The 22,282-nt window shown below is 42.6% G+C and overlaps 1 protein-coding gene across 1 annotated transcript in view; it reads right to left on the minus strand.

The window, feature by feature from the left end:
- Window positions 1-22,282, minus strand: part of LOC110530138 (spectrin beta chain, non-erythrocytic 1) — a 133,732-nt gene that overhangs the window by 88,568 nt on the left and 22,882 nt on the right. Inside the window, exon 2 of the mRNA XM_021612995.3 lies at window positions 12,444-12,641. Coding sequence (XP_021468670.2) covers window positions 12,444-12,597 — 154 coding nt within the window. The 5' untranslated portion in view covers window positions 12,598-12,641. The remainder of the gene's footprint in view (window positions 1-12,443; window positions 12,642-22,282) is intronic.

A 22,282-nucleotide genomic window follows, 5' to 3' on the forward strand; every position in this document is an offset into this window, starting at 1 on the left:
GTGTGCTTTAGGACCACAACCAAAGTTACGCCGCTGGGTAAATGTATGGGGATAGTTGAATGAGCAAGGTAAACATGAGCAGTGATAGGTGGTGGTTTTTTAGTCAATACTGAAGTGAAAGAAAGCTGCATGTGAAGGGAAAACAGTATTGACCGAATGAAAAACTCCTCTATACGAGCTGCCCCAATTTCCTGCGTGGTCGGAGCACAAATCACAAGGCCTCCTCACGAATCCCTTTTGGAGAGCCTCTGTTCCACACAAACACACTATTCATTCAGTAAAACATCCCTCTCCACTGTTTAACTTAAATACTCCATCATTTAAAATACCATAACCTTCATCTGAAACCGTTCCTATATCATCTAATTAATGCATTCAAACGCAATGGCTCACTACCACTGGTGGACTTACCATTTGGGAGAAGAGGAAATTGCATCAAAACTCACATCAAGCTAGGCATAATAAAAATAAACATTTGAGTCACACACCCACCCCCCCCCCCCCCCCTTAATAAATACATTTTAAAAATCCAGCAAAATCAGTCTTGTTTAAGCTTGCATGGACACTCCAGACACTTGTGAGAAAACAGGTTTTCGGAATGTTTCCTGGTCTGACAAACACCCCTCTAGCTCGTCACATCCGCATCTACGGTGGAAGGTGTCCGAGCTACAGCGGTGTGTGTCAGACCAGGATACATACCGAAAATCTGTCTTCTCACGAAAACATCAGGAGCATTCGGGCCGTTTAGGCTACACACTAAATATGAGATTCACAAATACTATGGTGTTCTCTTCTTATGTTTCAAGGACAGCTTCCCCCCCCCCCCTCCCTCCCTCTACATAACATTGCAAAAATCAGAAACTCTGTCCAAAAATGCTGAAAAATTCATCCATGCTTGTGTTACTTCAAGGTTAGACTACTGCAATGCTCTACTTTCAGGCTACCCGGATAAAGCACTAAATAAACAGTGTAAATACGACTAGAACCCAAAGATTTGATCATATTACTCCAGTGCTAGCCTCCCTACACTGGCTTCCTGTTAAGGAAAGGGCTGATTAAGGTTTTACCTACAAAGCATTACATGGGCTTGCTCCTACCCATCTTTCCGATTTGGTCCTTCCGTACATACCTACACGTACGCTACGTTCACAAGACGCAGGCCTCCTAATTGTCCCTAGAATTTCTAAGAAAACAGCTGGAGGCAGGGCTTTCTCCTATAGAGCTCCATTTTTATGAATCGTCTGCCTATCCATGTGAAAGACGCAGACTCGGTCTTAACCTTTAAGTCTTTACTGAAGACTCATCTCTTCAGTAGGTCATATGATTGAATGTAGTCTGGCCCAGGAGTGTGAACGGAAAGCCTCTGGAGAAACGAACCGCCCTTGCCGTCTTTGCCTGGCCGGTTCCACCCTCTCCACTGGGATTCTCTGCCTCTAACCCTATTACAGGGGCTGAGTCACTGGCTTACTGGTGCTCTTCCATGCCGTCCCTAGGAGGGGTGCGTCACTTGAGTGGGTTGAGTCACTGACGTGATCTTCCTGTCTGGATTGGTGCCTCCCCTTGGGTTGTGCCATGGCGGAGATCTTTGTGGGCTATACTCGGCCTTGTCTCAGGATGGTAAGTTGGTGGTTGAAGATATCCCTCTAGTGGTGTGGGGGCTGTGCTTTGGCAAAGTGGGTGGGGTTATATCCTTCCTGTTTGGCCCTGTCCGGGGGTGTCATCGGATGGGGCCACAGTGTCTCCTGACCCCTCCTGTCTCAGCCTCCAGTATTTATGCTGCAGTAGTTTGTGTCGGGGGCTAGGGTCAGTCTGTTATATCTGGAGTACTTCTCCGGTCTTATCCAGTGTCCTGTGTGAATTTAAGTATGTTCTCTATATTTCTTTCTCTCTGAGGACCTGAGCCCTAGGACCATGCCTCAGGACTACCTGGCATGATGACTCCTTGCTGTCCCCAGTCCACCTGGCCTTGCTGCTGCTCCAGTTTCAACTGTCCTGCCTGCGGCTATGGAACCCTGAACTGTTCACCGGACATGCTACCCGTCTCAGACCTGCTGTTTTCAACTCTCTAGAGACAGCAGGAGCGGTAGAGATACTCTCAAGGATCGGCTATGAAAAGCCAACTGACATTTACTCCTGAGGTGCTGACTTGTTGCACCCTCGACAACTACTGTGATTATTATTATTGGACCCTGCTGGTCATCTATGAACATTTAAACATCTTGGCCATGTTCTGTTATAATCTCCACCCGGCACAGCTAGAAGAGGACTGGCCACCCCTCATAGCCAGGTTCCTCTCTAGGTTTTGGCCTTTCTCTGGAGTTTTTCCTAGCCACCGTGCTTCTACACCTGCATTGCTTGCTGTTTGGGGTTTTAGGCTGGGTTTCTGTACAGCACTTTGAGATATCAGCTGATGTAAGAAGGGCTATATAAATCAATTTGATTTGGCCAAATGCAATGTTTTATCAAATGTATAAAAATAAGTGCATTTTCAAGGGTACTAAAATTCTAAATCCAAATAGCCAAATGACCCTTGGTATGACCAACTTAAAACAATTCCATACTTTGTTACATTTGAGTCATTTAGGAGACGCTCTTATCCAGAGCGACTTACGAGCAATTTGGGTTAAGTGGCTTGCTCACAGGCACATAGATCTTTCACCTAGTCGTTTGAGATTTGAACCAGCGACCATTCGGTTACTTGCCCAATGCTCTTAAATCGCTAGGCTACCTGCCACCCCTGTTAGCTTGATAGAAACCCAGTCCTGGGCACTTACTCGAGGGATACAATATGCATTTTAGTAATAAAGACAGGTGCTGCTGATAATATGCCAATGTCGTAGAGGCAGAGGACATGTACATGTAGGCCACGTAGCTGATGCTGTCTGGACAAAAAGATTGGCTTGTCATACTATTTTTGTCCAGACAGCATCAGATACATGGGCTAAATATAGTAAGACCGAGGGGCGCGGTTCGCTCGGATGCTTGTCTGAGATCGTTTCACCCACTTGCGAATTGAAGGAAAGTTGGCAGATGCACAGTGAACTGTTCAGATGCTGGAATTATTTTTAATCAACGTGCAAAGGTAACCTACTTTATTGAAGTGAATGTTTGACAAATTTGATGAAAACATGACTGGTTGTGTTCATGGCAGATTAAAAGGTAAAACATTTTTACAGTTAAATAACATGTCTTCACTATAAATCCCATAGACACATTTTTAAGAAGGGTGCGACTGGAGGGTCTCAGACTGGCCTCTGCCAAATCACTAAGTCTGGCCCTGCTCACTACTTATAACAATGTCCCATGAGGATGTTCTGAATGCGTCAAAGAACATCCTGTGGTTTAAGATTCAGTTTCCCCCCTCTGTTCTATTGAGAAAGGGAGGAGGATGGGGGTGGGGGTCCATATGGTTTTAGTCATAAGCCTCCAGCCAGGAGAGTGAACCAGTGAAATATCACTTGACAGCCACTGTCTCTGGTATGTGCTACCCTACAGTCATGCCTCTCCAGCCATTGTACTGTGATCCACAAAGACAAAAGGGGAAACAAATGTCATACAAGCTGCGACAAACTCATTATGCGTCATTAAAAAGAACATGAACCAAGGTTTTAGTCGATAAGAGCCATCCTTTTGCTTTTCTGATTACCCAAAAGCTTGTACACCAGAGAGCTGTACAAGAAACTCAAAAATACAGGCACTCTGCATTAGTGATGGGGGGAAATATAGTTGCCTATCACAATATTATTTTGGACAATATTATATAGATACTTTGACTCAAAGTACCTTTTTTCTTTTGCTAGGTAGCTTTCGCTAGTGTTAGTTTGCTGTACCTGCACCAAAACTGTTCTGTTTTATTTTTAAATAGCGAGCCAACATGTTTTCAGCAACTTTTATTTCCGTGAAGGATCAAAACACGTTCTCATGCTCTAGTCTCTCTGCAGCAGACAGAGTGAGCATTATGCTTGTAACAGCAAATCACAAAAAAAAAAAAAATCAAATCACAGTATCGAATAGCAATACATTTATAAAATCGTGAGAGTCGCAATATCTGCACCTAAGTAACACTATAATATTGTAACGTGAGGTCCCTGGCAATTCCCAGCCCAACTCTCCATAGGCCAAACAATATATTTTAGTAGCTAAATGGGGACAGCTATGACAGGTCCAGATGGTATGAAGCCTGCAGGTTGCCAAGACACCTGGCCCTGCTGGAATGGTCTTCACTGGGCTCCTCACTGACGCGTTACGGACACAAACCTGTAAAGCCATCGTGGAGAATTTCACAAGAGTACTCTGCTTCATCCCTGTCAAATTAGAATGACATTCTTATGAGTTCAGTTCCTACCAGCGAGATTGATGAACATCTTTAAAAAAAAGAGCCAGAGACAGTCCACTTCAGACATTCTCTTATATTTGGGAAATGATACCCCCCTCAGACCTGGGGAGACTGACCTGGTGGCTTCCTGTTTTAATGTGTAAATGTTGGAATGCAGAGAATGTCAGGGGGCACGGGGTGGATGCTCCGCAGAATAAAGAGTATTTCAGATGAGGCGCTGTCACGGCTGGTTTGAATTATTCACACGTCTCGGCTGGGCCGGCCTTGCAGAATGTGGCGATCGTTTTTAAGAGCTCCTCTCTGCAGCCACTCCTGTGACCTCAGCGCTGGTTATTCCTGGACCCTTCAGGGTGAAGTAGAACCACATTTCCAGAAACAGCAGGGATACTGCCAAGGTTCCAAATGGGTCAATACACACAAATGGGAAGTGTGTAAACAAACACACTGACTGGAAACAAGCAAATGCAGGGGGTTGTGTCCCAGGCTGCAAAGATTCTTCATGACATTATTTACCCCCTCACAGACATTCACATATACACACACAAACCTCTTGGCTGTATGCTCATACTAGGTCTTGGAATTTGAGGTTATAGTAATTGGTCAGGCGAATGTACACAGGCTGGTAGGCCAAAAAAAAGGGGAAGTCACAATTGTTTGTACACATGGATATGCTTCTAAATAACAACCTATTTGAAACAAGCCATTACACTTCGTTATTCTCATGACAAGTCATTATTATACATATTACTTATAAATATTAAATCAACAAATTAAGAATTGCCAGATTGGAGGGGATCGTCGCATTTTTGTACTGACAACATTAACGGAGTCAAAATAAAAAGATTTGCCTACCTTGCCCTTGTCTGTTGGCTTTTTTTTTTTTTAAAGATCCTCTTGACGCACAAACCAATGAAATCCAATGGGTTTTCACCCACTTTTCCCGAAATATTTGCAAAGTGTCCCAAACCCTGCAGCTATGGTCATTCAATGGCAGTGGAATATGTTCTTCAAAGAGAGGACACCGTAATGAGATAAGGTAACCAAAGCTAATGAAAAACAGGCCTTTTACCAGAATAAATTCAGACAGGCTACTTTAGAACATTTTCTGAAAGGACATAGGCCTATCGAGAGAATCAGCACGCACACGTGTAATCAAAGCCACCAGCGTATATCAAACACAAGCAAATATTTATCCTTAAAAACCTGTTTGGGGTAGAGGGCAGCATTTTCACTTTTGGATAAATAGCATGCCCAAACTGAACTGCCTCTTACTCTGTCCCAGATCCTAATATATGCATATTATTATTAGTATTGGATAGAAAACACTGAAGTTTATAAAACTGTTTGAATCATGACTGTATAACAGAACTTATTTAGCAGGCGAAACCCCGAGAACAAACCATAGATTTCTTTTTAAAAGCCTTTTCAATATGTTTTCATGGGGAATCCAGAATTCTAAGACTTTCCTGCAGTTCCAACCGCTTCCACTGGATGTCACCAGTTTGTAGAAATTGGTCAAGGTTTTTCCTTTGTGTAATGAAGTACCATAGCTCAGAATGAACGTCACTTCATGTGTACCTTTTGATAGAGGCGCGTAACCAGAAAAGTAGCGTCAGTTTGTTTTGCTCCTGTATTGAACACAGATCATCCAGTCTTCAATTTGATCGATTATATACACATTTAGAAATACCTAAAGCTGTATTACAAAAGTAGTTTGAAATGTTTAGGCAAAGTTTACAGGTAACTTGAGATATTTTGTAGCGATGTTGCGTAAGTTGGAAGCGGTGTTTTTCTGGATCAAACACACCAAATAAATGGACATTTTGGATATATGTCGACGGAATTAAATCGAACAAAAGGAGCATTTGTGATGTTTATGGGACATATAGGAGTGCCAACAAAAGAAGCTTGTCAAAGGTAAGGCATGATTTATATTTTATTTCTGCGTTTTGGTGTCGCGCCTGCAGGGTTGAAATATGCTACTATCATTGTTCACCGTTGTGCTATCATCAGATAATAGCATCTTATGCTTTTTCCTGAAAAGCCTTTTTGAAATCTGACATGTTGGTTGGATTCACAACGAGTGTAGCTTTAATTTGCCATCTTGCATGTGTAATTTAATGAAAGTTTGATTTTCATAGAAATGTATTTGAATTTGGCGCTCTGCATTTTCCCTGGTTATTGGCCATGTGGGACGCCAGAGTCCCGCCTACTCCAGAGAGGTTAAAACGTATTCAAAAACCTAGGCCTATCTTAGGCTTTCCGAAAGTGGGCTGTACAATAATGAATTGACAATGAATGTATGTAAAATAGCCTACACGCAACATGGCATACACTATTTATTAGTGACGCTGATTATTGAGGGGGAGAGATGTTTCTTTTTGACCCTGAGGAAATATTATAATTTGAATGGATGTTTAAAAATGTTTATTAAAAACGTATTTTATACTTGTTCAGGCGTGCGCACTCCAGACACAACATGCTCATATGGAACATGTAAATGATGGCATGAAATAAACCAAAACTTGTTTCTCACAAGTGTAGCAGGTTGTCCACTGAGGATGAGAATTTTAAATGACTAATTAATACATGCATTAACAGAAAATGGTTGGCTACCACATGGGAATTCATTAAAGTGGATTGCGGGTGACACTGTATAGACTAGGCTACTATTCTACTTTGCGGGGATAGGAGGGTGGCAATTGTGTTGGTCTAGTGTAGGGAAGCATTCCAGCCAGGACCGGGCCTGATTAGACAATTTAAGAAAATATTCCATATCAAATTATACCATGCCAGGTTGGAGAGGATTGGAGCATTGTCCATTTGACACAACATTAGTGCATTAAAAGCCTCGGAGCCAGAATAAAAAAAAAACTTTGTTGACTGCTGTTGAGAAATTAGCAGCAAGACGCAGCCAACCTTTTTAAAAATACCTATTTATTTATTAGTAAGCAATGAAAACATGCATTGTATGAAAGCCCACACAAACAAGGTTTTTACTGAAATGTCATACACTATAGAGCACTATAGGTTAAGGAGATAAAGATCTGTTTCCAAGGGGACCAGTCGAGTTGGCCCAAAGTGGTGTTAGATTTCCCTATCATATGAACACCGTGTGGAGGTGAACCACACCTGGTCATACGAACTCTTCAGGAGAAAACTAGCCTGGCATCAGGAAGAGGCATCAGTTTACACCATAGATTTGGTTGGTTTATACAGACATGTTAGTCTGTTCAAGCACAAGACCTGGCACCAAAGTCCTCCTGTATCCTTGAACAGCATGGTTTTAGAATGGTGGTGGGTGCTCTATGTACTGTACATCTAACCTTGACTGGAACTTGTTGGCAACATTTGAGGTGATGTGGAATACATTTAAGTTAATTACCCTTCAGAATGCCAATAAAAGAGATGTTTTCACCACACTGGTGAGCTCTCTACAACTAACAATTTAGGTGGCCACGGTTCAATGTCAAAATTCCATTTAAAACTGCGGACATAGGCAGAACCAGTGCCTGGCTGCTTAACTGATGAAAAAAGGGGCATGCACGTGTGAGTGATGTCACCTCCAAGTGACGCCAAAGGGGCAGAATGCCATTGCAATGCTAAACTCACATCTGACCAACAAATGCACAGAGGGGGCGGGGGAGAGAGAGAGGGTTGAGCAGAGAGAAAGGGGTTTTACTGCAGTAAGCATCCGGCTGGTATCGATTACATGAATCATTTATATCAGATGATCAGCTTAATTGGAACACGGGGGACAGCAATACTACCCCCCCAACACAGGGGACAGAAATATGACCAAAACACCTTACGTAACATGATAAACGATGATTTTAACAACACACCTCAGACCTAACAATACAAATGATGCTATACATTATTCTATATAGTCTACAAAAGACAACTCAGACAGTAACAGAAGCTTATCCATGGGGATAAGAGAAAAGCAGGATATGGACATATGGCCCAATAACAAGACAGCCATTATCATGAACAAAATACCTACAACAATGCCAACAGACGAAGAGCCGGAGGACCCATATTGTGGTGCTGCAGTCCCCACCACCTCCTGCATATTTAAGAGGAAGGTGAATTATTTAATTAAGTGGAACACTAGCATATTGGCCTAGAAAACATGGAACCTCAAAAACAAGTCTGCAGCTACTGGGTGGCAAGTGTAGAACATCTCAGCAGGGACAGTATTCAGACCCTTTCACTTTTTGCCCATTGTTACGTTACAGGCTCATTCTAAAAGTGATTAAATAAAATGTTTCTCATCAATCTACACACACAACACCCCATAATGACAAAGTGAAAAAAAGTGTAGAAATGTTTGCGAATGAATTAAAAGTAAAAAACAGAAATATCTTATTTACAGTTGAAGTTGGAAGTTTACATACACCTTAGCCAAATACATTTAAACTCAGTTTCACAATTCCTGACATATAATCAGAGTAAAAATTCCTCGTCTTAGGTCAGTTATGATCACCACTTTATTTTAAAGAAAGTGAAATGACAGAATAATAGTAGAGAATGATTCATCTCAGATTTGATTTCTTTCATCACATTCCCAGTGGGTCAGAAGTTTACATACACTCATTTAGTATTTGGTAGCATTGCCTTTAAGTTGTTTAACTGGGTCAAACGTTTCAGGTAGCTTTCCACAAGCTTCCCACAGTAAGTTCGGTGAATTTTGGCCCATTCCTCCTGACAAAGCTGGTGTAACTGGGTCAGGTTTGTAGGCCTCCTTGCTCGTGCACACTTTTTCAGTTCTGCCCACAAATTGCCTATAGGATTGAGATCAGGGCTTTGTGATGGCCACTCCAATACCTCGATTGTTGTCGTCCTTAAGCTATTTTGCCACAATTCTGGAAGTATGCTTGGGGTCATTATCCATTTGGAAAACCCATTTGCAACCAAGCTTTAACTTCCTGACTGTCTTGAGATATTGCTTCAATATGTCTACATAATGTTCCATCCTCATGACGCCATCTATTTTGTTAAGTGCACCAGTCCCTCCTGCAGAAACGCACCCCCACAACATGATGCTGCCACCCCCGTGCTTCTGGCTTTTTTAATGGCGGTTTTGGAGCAGTGGCTTCCTCCTTGCTGAGCGTCCTTTCAGGTTATGTCGATATAGGACTCGTTTTACTGTGGATATAGATAGTTTTGTACCAATTTCCTCTGGGATTTCCTCGGGGACAGAACACATCTCCTTCCTGAGCGGTATGACAGCTGCGTGGTCCCATGGTGTTTAAACTTGCGTATTATTGTTTGTACAGATGAACGTGGTACCTTCAGGCATTTGGAAATTGCTCCCAATGATGAACCAGACTTGGAGGTCTAAAAAATAATAATGTTGAGGTCCTGGCTGATTTCTTTTGATTTCCCCATGATGTCAAGCAAAAAGAGGAACTGGGTTTGAAGGTATCCACAGGTACAATTAACTCAAATTATGTCAATTAGCCTAACAGAAGCTTTTAAAGCCATGACATCATTTTCTGGAATTTTCCAAGCTGTTTAAAGGCAGTCAACTTAGCCCCACTGGATTTGTGATAGATTATTTCACTTACAATTCACTGTCTAAACAATTGTTGGAAAAATGACTTGTACAACGTAGATATCCTAAGACACTTGCCAAAACTACAGTTTGTTAACATGACATTTGTGGAGTGGTTGAAAAACAAGTATTAATGACTCCAACCTACGTGTACGTAAACTTCCGACTTCAACTGCACATAAGTATTCGTACCTTTTGCCATGAGACTTGAAATTGAGCTCCGGTGCATCCGGTTTCAATTGATCATCCTTGAGAATGTCCTACAACTTGATTGTACCACACCTGCCATAAATTTAATTAATTGGACATGATTTAGAAAGGCACACACCTGTCTATGTAAGGTCCCACAGTTGACAGTGCATGTCAGAGCAAAAACCAAGTCATGAGGTAGAAGGAATTGTCCGTAGAGCGTTGAGGCATAGATCTTGGGAAGGGTACTAAAAAAAAATGTCTGCAGCATTGAAGGTCCCTAACAGTGGCCTCCATCATTCTTAAATGGAAGAAGTTGGGAACCACAAAGACCTCTTCCTAGAGCTGGCCTCCCAGGCAAACTGAGCAATCGGAGGAGAAGGGCCTTGGTTAGGGAGGTGACCAAGAACCCGATGGTCACTGACAGAGCTCTAGAGTTCCTCTGTGGAGATGGGAGAATCTTCCAGAAGGACAACCATCTCTGCAGCACTCCACCTATCAGGCCTTTATGGTCGAGTGGCCAGACAGAAGCCACTCCTCTGTAAAAGGCACATGACAGCCTGCTTGGAGTTTGCCAAAAGGCACCTAAAGGACTCTCCGATCATGAGAAACAAGATTCTCTGGTCTGATGAAACCAAGATTGAACTCATTGGCCGGAATGCCAAGTGCCACGTCTGGAGGAAACCTTGCACCATCCCTACGGTGAAGCATGGTGGTGGCAGCATAATGCTGTGGGGATGTTTTTCAGCGGCAGGGACTGGTAGACTAGTCAGGATCGAGGGAAAGATGAACAGCGCAAATTACAGAGAGATCCTTGATGAAAACCTGCTCCAGAGCGCTCAGGGCCTTACAGTGCATTGCGAAAGTATTCGGCCCCCTTGAACTTTGCGACCTTTTGCTACATTTCAGGCTTCAAACATAAAGATATAAAACTATTTTTTTGTGAAGAATCAACAACAAGTGGGACACAATCATGAAGTGGAACGACATTTATTGGACATTTCAAACTTTTTTACCAAATCAAAAACTGAAAAATTGGGCATGCAAAATTATTCAGCCCCTTTACTTTCAGTGCAGCAAACTCTCTCCAGAAGTTCAGTGAGGATCTCTGAATGATCCAATGTTGACCTAAATGACTAATGATGATAAATACAATCCACCTGTGTGTAATCAAGTCTCCGTATAAATGCACCTGCACTGTGATAGTCTCAGAGTTTCTTTCGCAATGCACTGTAGACTGGGGCGAAGGTTCACCTTCCAACAGGACAACGACCCTAAAAATACCTACCTGAAAATAACTGTGCCACAATGCTCCCCATCCAACCTGACAGAGCTTGAGGGTCTGCAGAGAAGAATGGGAGACAGATCTGCCGAGCTTGTATCATCCCCAAGACTCGAGGCTGTAATCACTGCCAAAAGGTGCTTCAAAGTACTGAGTAAAGGATCTGAATACTTATGTAAATGTAATATTTCCCTTTTTTGCTTAGTAATTATGGGGCATTGTGTGTAGATCACCACATTTTAGAGTATGACTAATAAAAAAAAAAATTATAGGTCTGAATACTTTCCGAAGGCACTGTATACTGTAGGGAGGTACAGTAGGTGGACTCTTCAAAGTCTGGGTGAGCCAAAATTCTGGTTAGCATTAAGAGAAGGGTATATTGGAACCACAACAGTGCCACATAGGTCCTAGGGCAGGAAGATATGGCTTTACAATTGACATTTGATCTACAACGCTTCATCGGTGTATAATTTATCTCCAACACAGGGCTTTGGCCACTTCCTGTATGATATTATATTTATTTTCTCTACATCACAGATCAGAGATCAAGAACTTGAACCCGGAGCCAATTCCTCCCCAACGGCTATTCTGTAACTCTGTCCACCAATCCTCAAAGAAGCAGTGGTCACACTCACCACAATGACATTAAAGAGTAACAATCCCAATTAACAAGCAGGAATACAGCTTAATCCTATATCGCACAGCAACTTCATCAGATTGGTTCAACAGTAGCCAAAGGATAGCCGTAGTCCAGCCTGACCCCGTGATAAAGTAGTATACTGTATATCTGTAACCCATTTATGGAATAGAAGCAGCTTGTGCGGTGCCAGTTGGGGCCTGTGCTGTCCCCTAGTGTTTAGTATGTCTATGACCAGACAGTAGGATTGGAAGAGGGGACAGAGTTGCTTTTCACACTACTGAGTAGAACCTTACTGAGCCGAGCCAATCTGTACTAAATTTGTCTGGTTATGTATTCACAGTAGTTGCTGGAACAGTGCTGGAAAGGACAATGTAAACAGTATATCCATGTGTAAGACGGTCCTCGGATCCAGTAGTGTTGTAGTTCTGGTTCCTACCTGCCAAGGCCTTGATGCGGGAGCGTTCAAACAGCCTGGCCGAGCTGTTCTCGTTGTCCCACTCGTCAACATCCCAGCGCTTGTTGACTGTGTCGCTACTATACTGCTGCTGCTGGATCTCCATGTGGTCGAAATCAGCGGCTACGGATGTCATCCTGACCCTTCAACTGTCACACATCGGCCGCTTCACATGAAGCCCTGTGGACACAGAGGACATGACGTGTTTAGGAAAATGATCAGATGTTTGATGGTTTTACATACAATCAGTCAATGGTGTGTTAAGCATATGTACATAGCTTTTCCCACTACATCCTAACATTGGTCTTTAATCTCAACACCTTAAAGTATATTGTAAGTTTCAATGCTGATATGGCTTTGGTTATAGAGATTCTTACTAATCAGAGATTAAGTCATCTCCCCCTAATGTTTCAGACAAGTTGTGTGAATTTGTAAAGCTTGTTTGTAGTACCACCTCCTGGTGATTAAATGTTACTACTCCAACATAGTTAAAAAGCTTCATTCTACATTGTTGGCAAATGGAAAAAACTGAGAGGGCTCATTAAACTCAATGAGATGGCTTTCAGAGCACCTATAAAACAGAAAGTTAGACAAATGTCTTACAATTTGTCCAACAACACCAAATACAAAAATATGTTTTATTGTATTGTAGGACAATATCACACAGCATTTTCTAAACTTTCCTGGTAAACTATAAATATTTCTCAGCAACATTACATTTGACATGTCATACAGATCAAAGCAGAGTATGACTAATTACAACATAAAAACATACAAACGCAAATAGTTTACACACCAAATCTAAAAGCCTCTCAACTCTAGTAACCAGTACCCACCACCATCAGTAAGCTCCACCAAAAAAATATGCTCATTGCAGTCTCAGCAGTCTTCCCCACTCCCAATTCTAGGCCCTGTGCTCTGCTACAGTCAGACAGTCCTTGACCAGACTGGGACAGGCCAGTGTTAGCCTGATGAGCTCAGCAAATCCCTCCAGAAGTGAAGTCCATCTGAACACCAACAGTCAGCAAGCACTGGACAATGGTGCTCTGACTAGTGTCTGTCTGAGGGACAGCAGAGTTGTAGTCATAGGAGAAACACATGGCTAAAACATGCATGCTGCGCAAATGAAAAACATATTCACGTCAACGTTTGCATTATATATGTCAGCCCTTATCACAGAGGCATGGCATAGTAATTGTTTTTCACTCCTATCCCTGTGCAGATGTGCCACAGGACAGTGTGAAGTGGGGACAAGATGGAGAGAGTTGTGTTGTACCACCCACCTCTTTGCTTAACAACCACTAAAACTAGACTGTGTTGCTAGGCTAAAAATACACTGCCTCTGGGATAGTGTGCTGCTGAAGTGGGTTAACACAGCCTGTGCAACCGTGTAGAAGATACAGTTGAAGTCGGAAGTTTACATACGTTGGAGTCTTTAAAACTTGTTTTTCAACCACTCAAAATTTCTTGTTAAACTGTAGTTTTGGCAAGTCGGTTATGACCTCTACTTTGCATGACAAGTATTTTTTCACAGATTTCACATCTCACTGTATCACAATTCCAGTGGGTGAGAAGTTTACATACACTAAGTTGACTGTGCCTTTAAACAGCTTGGAAAATTCCAGAAAATATCATGGCTTTAGAAGCTTCTGTTAGGCTAATTGACAAGTCTGGTTCATCATTGGGAGCAATTTCCAAACGCCTGAAGGTACCACATTCATCTGTACAAACAATAGTGCGCAAGTATAAACACCATGGGACCACGCAGCCGTCATACCGCTCAGGAAGGAGATGTGTTCTGTCCCCTAGTGCGAAAAGTGCAAATCAATCCCAGAACAGCAAAGGACCTTGGGAAGATGCTGGAGGAAACAGGTAAAAAAGTATAATCTACTGTATATCCACAGTAAAACAAGTCCGATAGACATAACCTGAAAGGCCGCTCAGCAAGGAAGAAGCCACTGCTCCAAAACCGCCATAAAAAAGCCAGACTACAGTTTGCAACTGCACACGGGGACAAAGATCGTACTTTTTGGAGAAATGTCCTCTGGTCTGATGAAACAAAAATAGAACTGTTTGGCTATAATGACCATCGTTGTGTTTGGAGGAAAAGGGAAGAGGCTTGCAAGCCAAAGAACACCATCCCAACCGTGAAGCACGGGGGTGGCAGCATCATGTTGTGGGGGTGCTTTGCTGCAGGAGGGACTGGTGCACTTCACAAAATAGATGGCATCATGAGGCAGGAAAATTATGTGGATATATTGAAGCAACATCAAGACAGTCAGGAAGTTAAATCTTGGTCGCAAATGGGTCTTCCAAATGCACAATGACCCCAAGCATACTTCCACATTTGTGGCTAAATGGCTTAAGGACAACAAAGTCAATGTATTGGATCACAAAGCCCTGACCTCAATCTCATAGAAGATGTGGGTAGAACTGAAAAAAGTGCGCGAGCAAGGAGGCCTACAAACCTGACTGTTACGACAGCTCTGTCAGGAGGAATAGGCCAAAATTGACACAACTTGTGGAAAGCTTGTGGAAGGCTACCTGAAACGTTTAACCCAAGTTAAACAATTTAAAGGCAATGCTACCAAATACTAATTGAGTGCATGTAATCTTCTGACCCACTGGGAATGTGATGAAAGAAATAAAAAAGCTCTATGCTCTATTATTCTGACATTTCACATTCTTAAAATAAAGTGGTGATCCTAACTGACCTAAAACAGGGAATTTTTACTCATAATTAAAATGGCATGAACTGTATGTCTCTAATGTGTACGTAAACCACACACACAAAATTGTCAGGACATGGGGAGGAGACTGCATGGTGATGACCAGCAGTGGCAGTAGAAGAGATTAACACCAAGACTCAGACACACATTTAAGGACAACACAGCAGAAAGGTATCTAGTGGTGAAAACAGCGCACTGCAAGCGTTGGACACGAGCAGCGCACCATAAGCGATGCTGGACATCAACACCGGTCTCACAGTGCAGTACTTAACCAGACCAGAGGGACCAACCACTATTGATGGTTGAGAGCTATCGGAATCGGATTTTACAAGCCAACTCAAGTCTCGCAAAGCCATCTGATCCCGCTGCACAGGGCAATGTTTAATGTAAGCTCTGGGATCAGGCCACTTTGCGAAGCTAATGTTCTCCACTCCACATCTTTGCTAGATTGCATGAGTGTTTGCAGTATGTAATGGGTTTGGCTCAGAAGTAGTATGGCTGGATACTACATTTTAATGCAACAAGTACGGTGTTGGTCCCATGTTTCATGAGCTTAAAAAAAAAAGATCCCCCAAAAAAATTCACGCACAAAGCTTCTCAAATTGTACACAAATTTGCTTACATCCTTGTTAGTGAGCATTTCCCCTTTTCCAAGATAATCCATCCACCTGACAGGTGTGGCTTATCAAGAAGGTGATTAAACCTCATGATCACTGTAAAGTGTGCAGTTTTGTCACAACACAATGCCACAGATCTCAAGTTAAGGGAGCGCGTAATTGGCATGCTGACTGCAGGAATGTCCACCAGAGCCATTTGCAGAGAATTTAATATTAATTTCTCTACCATAAGCAGCCTCCAACGTCATTTTAGACAATATGGCAGTACATCCAACCGGCCTCACAACCGCAGACCACATGTATGGCGTTGTGTGGGCAAGCTGTTTGCTGATGTCAATGTGAACAGAGCGCCCCATGGTGGTGGTGGGGTTATGGTATGAACATGTATAAGCTACGGAAAATGAACATAATTGCATTTTATCAATGGCAATTTGAATGCACAAGATCCTGAGGCCCTGTCGTATCATTCATCCGCGACTGTCACCTCATGTTTCAGCATGATGATGCACAGCCCCATATCGCAAGGATCTGTACACAATTCCTCCAAGGGGAAAATTACTGTTCTTCCATGGCCTGCATACTCAGACATGTCACCCATTGAGCATGTTTGGGATGCTCTGGATCTACGTGTACAACTGATGGGAACTGGAACACACAATATCCAACAACTTCGCACAGCTATTGAAGGGGAGTGGGACAACATTCCACAGGCCAAAATCAACAGCCTGATCAACTCTATATAAAGATGGGTCGATCTACATGAGGCAAATAGTGGTCACAACAGATACCAACTTGTTTTCTGATCCACGCGCCAACCTTTTCTTGGTATCTGTGACCAACTGATGCATATCTGTATTCCTAGTCATGTGAAATCCATAGATTAGGGCCTAATGAATTTATATAAATTGACTGATTTCCTTATATGAACTGTAACTCATAAAATCTTTGAAATTGTTGCACGTTGCATTTATATTTTTGTCCAGTATAGAATCCTAAACCTGCTTCATAAAAGTAGCTCAGTCCCACCACCTCAAATCTAGATGTATACGCACGTAGGGCAGTAGATAGAGCTACACATCTAAAATATATATTTTTAGCCTGCGGTGGTAGAGGGTGAAAACCTCAAAAAAGGAGACTAGAGGAGAGATGATATTGCAATAAAGTTGTCCTCTCAATAACAGTCTATTGAGGACCTTCAACATATTGTACCTCAGCTTGTATCCATCCATCTGTCCATCTAGCTCTCGGGTCATTCTATTACAGACTACACTGACAAGTCTACAGAGGATGTATTCATTATCTATGACAGTGCACTGCACACAGACACTGATGGTACAGACACGCAGAGACCTCGTACACAAAAACAAACTGAAACATTACAGCAACATCCTTTAAAATCAGGGTTAAGCCTTACCAACTGCTGGCTAATGGGGAATAATCTAATAATTTCCCTCTGAGCACAGGCTCAAAATGAGGACATCAGGGGTGAAATAGACTGATTTGCAGGCTGGCACATCAATAGAGGTCAACATTGTGTCAATATAAGCCTAGAATGTAGAACTCTGGCATGGAATGCTCTTAAAACCTGGGGGAATGTGAATAGATGATTGCCTCATTAGACTATGATTAGCATTTTGTAATTGTTTACATTGACCCCAATGCTATTTAAGAATTGGGGGGGGGGGCTTTCTCAATACTTATCTTAAAGCTGCATGTGTAGCCAAACAGATCTGTCATCTTAAAAAGCCTTTGTTGTTAACAGCTTATGCATAGTATGATTTTATTTTAACTCAGTGACTTCGTGGCTACAACAGCCTTCCAGCCGCTACAACAGCCTTCCAGCCGCTACAACAGCCTTCCAGCCGCTACAACAGCCTTCCAGCCGCTACAACAGCCTTCCAGCCGCTACAACAGCCTTCCAGCCGCTACAACAGCCTTCCAGCCGCAATGCGTCAATAATTTTATTGCTATGCATAAGCCGTAAACAATGAAGGCTTTGAAATGTTGTCACTGCACGAGTGACTTGATTACTTGCAATTTTTTTGATTTGTCCTTCTCCCTCATGCGCAATGTTTTTATCCAGCACTTTATAATACTTATGTTTTTGTTTCCTCTCGCTCTCTAGTCTCCTAAATAGAAACATTTCAGTGACTGTATTGAAAAGGGCCTTTATCAAGATCGTACTAAAGATCTCCATGGATACCAAACAGCAAGAGCCTTTGCTGCAAACTGAAATGGCACTGTTCCTTCTCGGCCTACTCTACAAGGCTGCCAAGCATAACACAAACGCAAGTACGAAACATTACTATTTACTTGATCAAGAGAAAACAACCATGATAGTTCACAGGAATAGAAAACCATTGAAGGGTTAAAAATAAAACATTTCAGTCAAAGGGCTTTGTCAAATATGCAAAAAAAAAAAAAACAGCAGGTGTAGTTTTATACTAGATTACCTACATTCACTTAATTTGCTATAAATGTGTAAATATCTTATTGCTACAGCTTGAACCTGTGAAAACAGAGTTCTATACTATGAAGAGGCATTGTTTGCCGTTTCCGGAATGTCTCCAGTTGCTTTTTTCTGTTGAACCCAATAGAGGCTCTGAAAGCTTGCTCACTGCAACCTCATCCAGAGTCAACTTCACTTAAACTTCAGTATTCCAGATGGTCTAGAAAAGCCAGTCACAGGATCGTATTCAGCACCTACACAACCTGCACTTTGCCTTGGCATACATTATTCCCTACCCTGAGGGACACGGCTGGACGGATCATTCATTACGCCCACATGCAAATCTCCACTGTACACCGAATTTGACTTCAGGTTATCACAGCTCTACTTACTCACGTGGATACATGTCACATTTTCATATTCACACATAAGATTGAGTTTTTGGGTTATTTAATCATTCTCCCCCATTCCTAGGGGAGACACCCACGTGTGAAAATGAATAATTAGAAAGAAGCTTAAGCAAATAAATTCATAAGCACATCTCCCACACATTTTTTAAAAATTGTACACTCCTTCAAGCTGTAGATCATACAACCAATTTAGCCTCACTCCCTGGCTCTACATAGCTAGTACAGTAAAACACTGACTATGATGGGTATTTGTGGGATGTGGGGAATGTGTGCAATTCGCTCTGGCACAATCGAGATTTCCCCATTCATTGTATACAGAGCATTTCAGAAGAATACAGTGAGTGGTTATACTGTAGCTACAGCATCTGGGCTATGTTGAACAGCCGGTGAGTTTCAGTCCATGTTGCTTGGATAAAGACCGTCCCCATCGACCAAGGTACACAAACACTTTGAAGTGACAGTCTCTGGAGCAGAGTTTCAATATTCTTAGCGCAGCATGCTATCCCTTCACTTCATGGTGTAAGAAACAGGGAATTGCTCAAGTAATTCATGTGGACACATTCAGACTTGAGACCAGAAAGGCTTTGGTCCAGGCCAAATCCTCGCGACTACTCCATCCAAGCCTGTACTCTTAAGGTGACGCCTACACCAGTGCCCAGATAAGGGAGGCTAACTTCAGGACATTACCTATTCTGGTCAAGTTCCAGGATCCACTGTGGAATGCCTAGTTGAATTATTTAAAATCTATCCAGACCATAAACAGGCATCCTTTGATAATAATGTACACCACATATAAGGGCAGGTCAAACTGGTGACCGTATGGCTACAATACCATCTGGGATATAGGACTAAATTAATAAGGAGAAATACACCAGAACGTGATGAGAATAACACACGGAGACCACTAAAAGATCAAAAACATTGGTCACAAGATCTTTGTGGTTTTCCCTGTCTCAACATTCCAGCCTGGTTATTAGGTTATCCAAGAAATTGACAGCTAATGACTTAAGCGGTTGTAACGTTGTTTTTTTGTGTGATAAAGTTTAAAAAGATACATGCCTGTTTTTATCAGAGGCTTCTATAGGCACAATAACATGAATTCACCAAGGAATAACAGTCACTTATAGATACTGTAGCTATAAGCAAGATGGAGATTAGAAAATAACATTAACTAAACATGTTCACATAGCATGTTAATGCTATATACAGTTTACATAAGAAAACCTGACAGCAGAGCAATGTGGAAACTTTATTTACGAGACAATAAACATGTCAAACTATGAACACTCAGACACTCATCCTCACGATTCTTAACAGGCATCATCATAGCCATTAAGAGTGATTAGGAATTCTGAACAGGCACTTGTCGAGTTGCCCAGGCCAGTTCTTCAGTGACCTAGCATGGCTCTCCATGGTGATTATTCACTCTCCACAGCTCCTATGGTGCTGGCATCAGGGGCCAGATAACAACCTCCCTTTGTGGCCCCGCAGAGATAAACCACAGCCCGGCTGGAATCAAGTCAGCCATTCACTGGCTTCCGGACTGCAATGTCATGTGTCGTAAAAGAATGTGACACAGACAACGCAGTGACTGTCCCAGCCCGAGAGGGGAGGGGTGTGCCTTTGGAAACTAAGAGGTAATCTTAAATACATCCAACAGTCAATAAGAGGAAGTGCACTCTTCTCAATAGTTCCAGGGGCCAATCATTGGGAGTGCATTGTGCAGTATTGTCAGTCTGAAGATGACATCATTGACCAGACGAACTCAGCTGCAGTATTCGCCGTCGGTGACAAACAAAATCTAGCCTTTCTACAATGTTAACATCAAACTGCACAACCCAGTCCTCATTAAATACCTTCAGTCATTCCCTCTGATAGTAAACGGAGACCGTTTCCCACTCACCTCCACTCTTCATATGAGGATTCCAACAGAGCGAGAGTGCAACGATGGCCACAGTGGGACCAGTGGAATGGAGGGAGTCACACGTCATCACCTCATTAGACTGAGGGCCTCGAGGAGCTTACAGGGTCGTGTCTAATGATTTAGTGGTGGATGGGATGCGTGTTGAAGCCGTGATAAACCTACTCAAGGGAGTTTTCTGGCATGCCAAATATGACGAGTGGGTCTGTGTTTTCAAATGGCTGGGTATGTGCATACGTACGTACTTCAAAGGCTGGTGCCCAGATAATTATAATTTCTTCAGTCTGCCTGCCAAACTGACACTCAGCCCCAAGAAGCCTCTTAACAAACAAAGGCTCCGGTCTTACTGACGTAAGCGGAAGGGAGATTGCCTGGCGACGGCTCAGCCAATCACATGAACCCAAAGTGTTTTAACATTAATAAAATACGCTGTTCAATGCGAATCAGATGAGCGCACAGAGATTATTCCGTTGTGCCGGTCTCCATCACGTTCATGCATGCTCAGTTCAGATAGCGTTCGACTGCTCATGGAGGCCAACAGCACTACAGTAGTCTCCTGGTAAATACACTCCTGCTGTGAGGATTAATTATGAAGGAAGGCCTGAGTGTTGTGGGTGGGGTTGTGTATCTCTCATGAGGAAAGCCCATCTCTGACCTTCCTTCCCCCCATTTGTTCAGAGGAATACATGTGTCAGTCATCCTCCAGCCATCATAGTGTTGGCCTTGCGCATCATGAACGAGGGGTGCCAGCTGTCAATCAGAATTCTGCCATATACTCACAACCTTACTTAGCCCGTCCAGTCACCACTCGCAGTGGTTCACTGTGGAGGTATTCTCACTAGTAGAATATAAAAGGACCATCATTATGCTTATAATGCAAGAGCCAAGTATCATAGATGCTAGTCACTTTAATGTCACCGAGCCAGTTAAATCAAAGTGGCTGTGATGGGCTAAGTAAGGTTGAGAGAGTATATGGCTGAATTCTGATTGACATCTGACACCCCTTCTTCATGATACGCAAGTCCAACACTATGGTGGTGGACTCAAAATCAAATTGCCTACCAATGGTGGTATATAGCAAGTGCTACGTTCTAGTCATTGTGAGTTGCCATGCTGCATTCTAGGCATTGTGAGTTGCCGTGCTGCATTCTAGGCATTGTGAGTTGCCGTGCTGCATTCTAGGCATTGTGAGTTGCTGAGAAGATGTTATGTAACAGTCCTCCATTTCCCATGACTGCTGCAGCTCCTTAGACTCCCCTCCCTGTCAGCGCCAACACAGACCATAAAACAGACATCTCACTGAACTGCATTCCATTATACACAGACAGACCTGGAGAAAGGACAGGATCCATTGCACCGAGACTAAACACATTGGCAAGAACACCAACAGGGAAGGCAAACAAGCTACGATGGCTGCACTGACCGGCAACAAAAGACAAATGAACACCCCACTACAATCTAAATGAAACGTCTACACAAACCCACATCTACAGGAACACTATCAACTATAAAAGCAGTCAATGATATATAGGCTAGGCTTAAAAATTGAGGCTTGTGGCAATATATATGCATCATGTAAGGTCAAAGGTTACAGGCTATATCATCCATCTGTATTGTGGAGCACGTCGCAAACGCTTCCGATTCCTTTGCAAGACTATTCTCCTGAAACTACAATGTGCCTGTTTGAATGGAACT

This window comes from Oncorhynchus mykiss, chromosome 1 (genome assembly GCF_057628025.1).
Source record: "Oncorhynchus mykiss isolate SJ-2025 chromosome 1, ASM5762802v1, whole genome shotgun sequence".
Taxonomy (NCBI): Eukaryota; Metazoa; Chordata; class Actinopteri; order Salmoniformes; family Salmonidae; genus Oncorhynchus; species Oncorhynchus mykiss.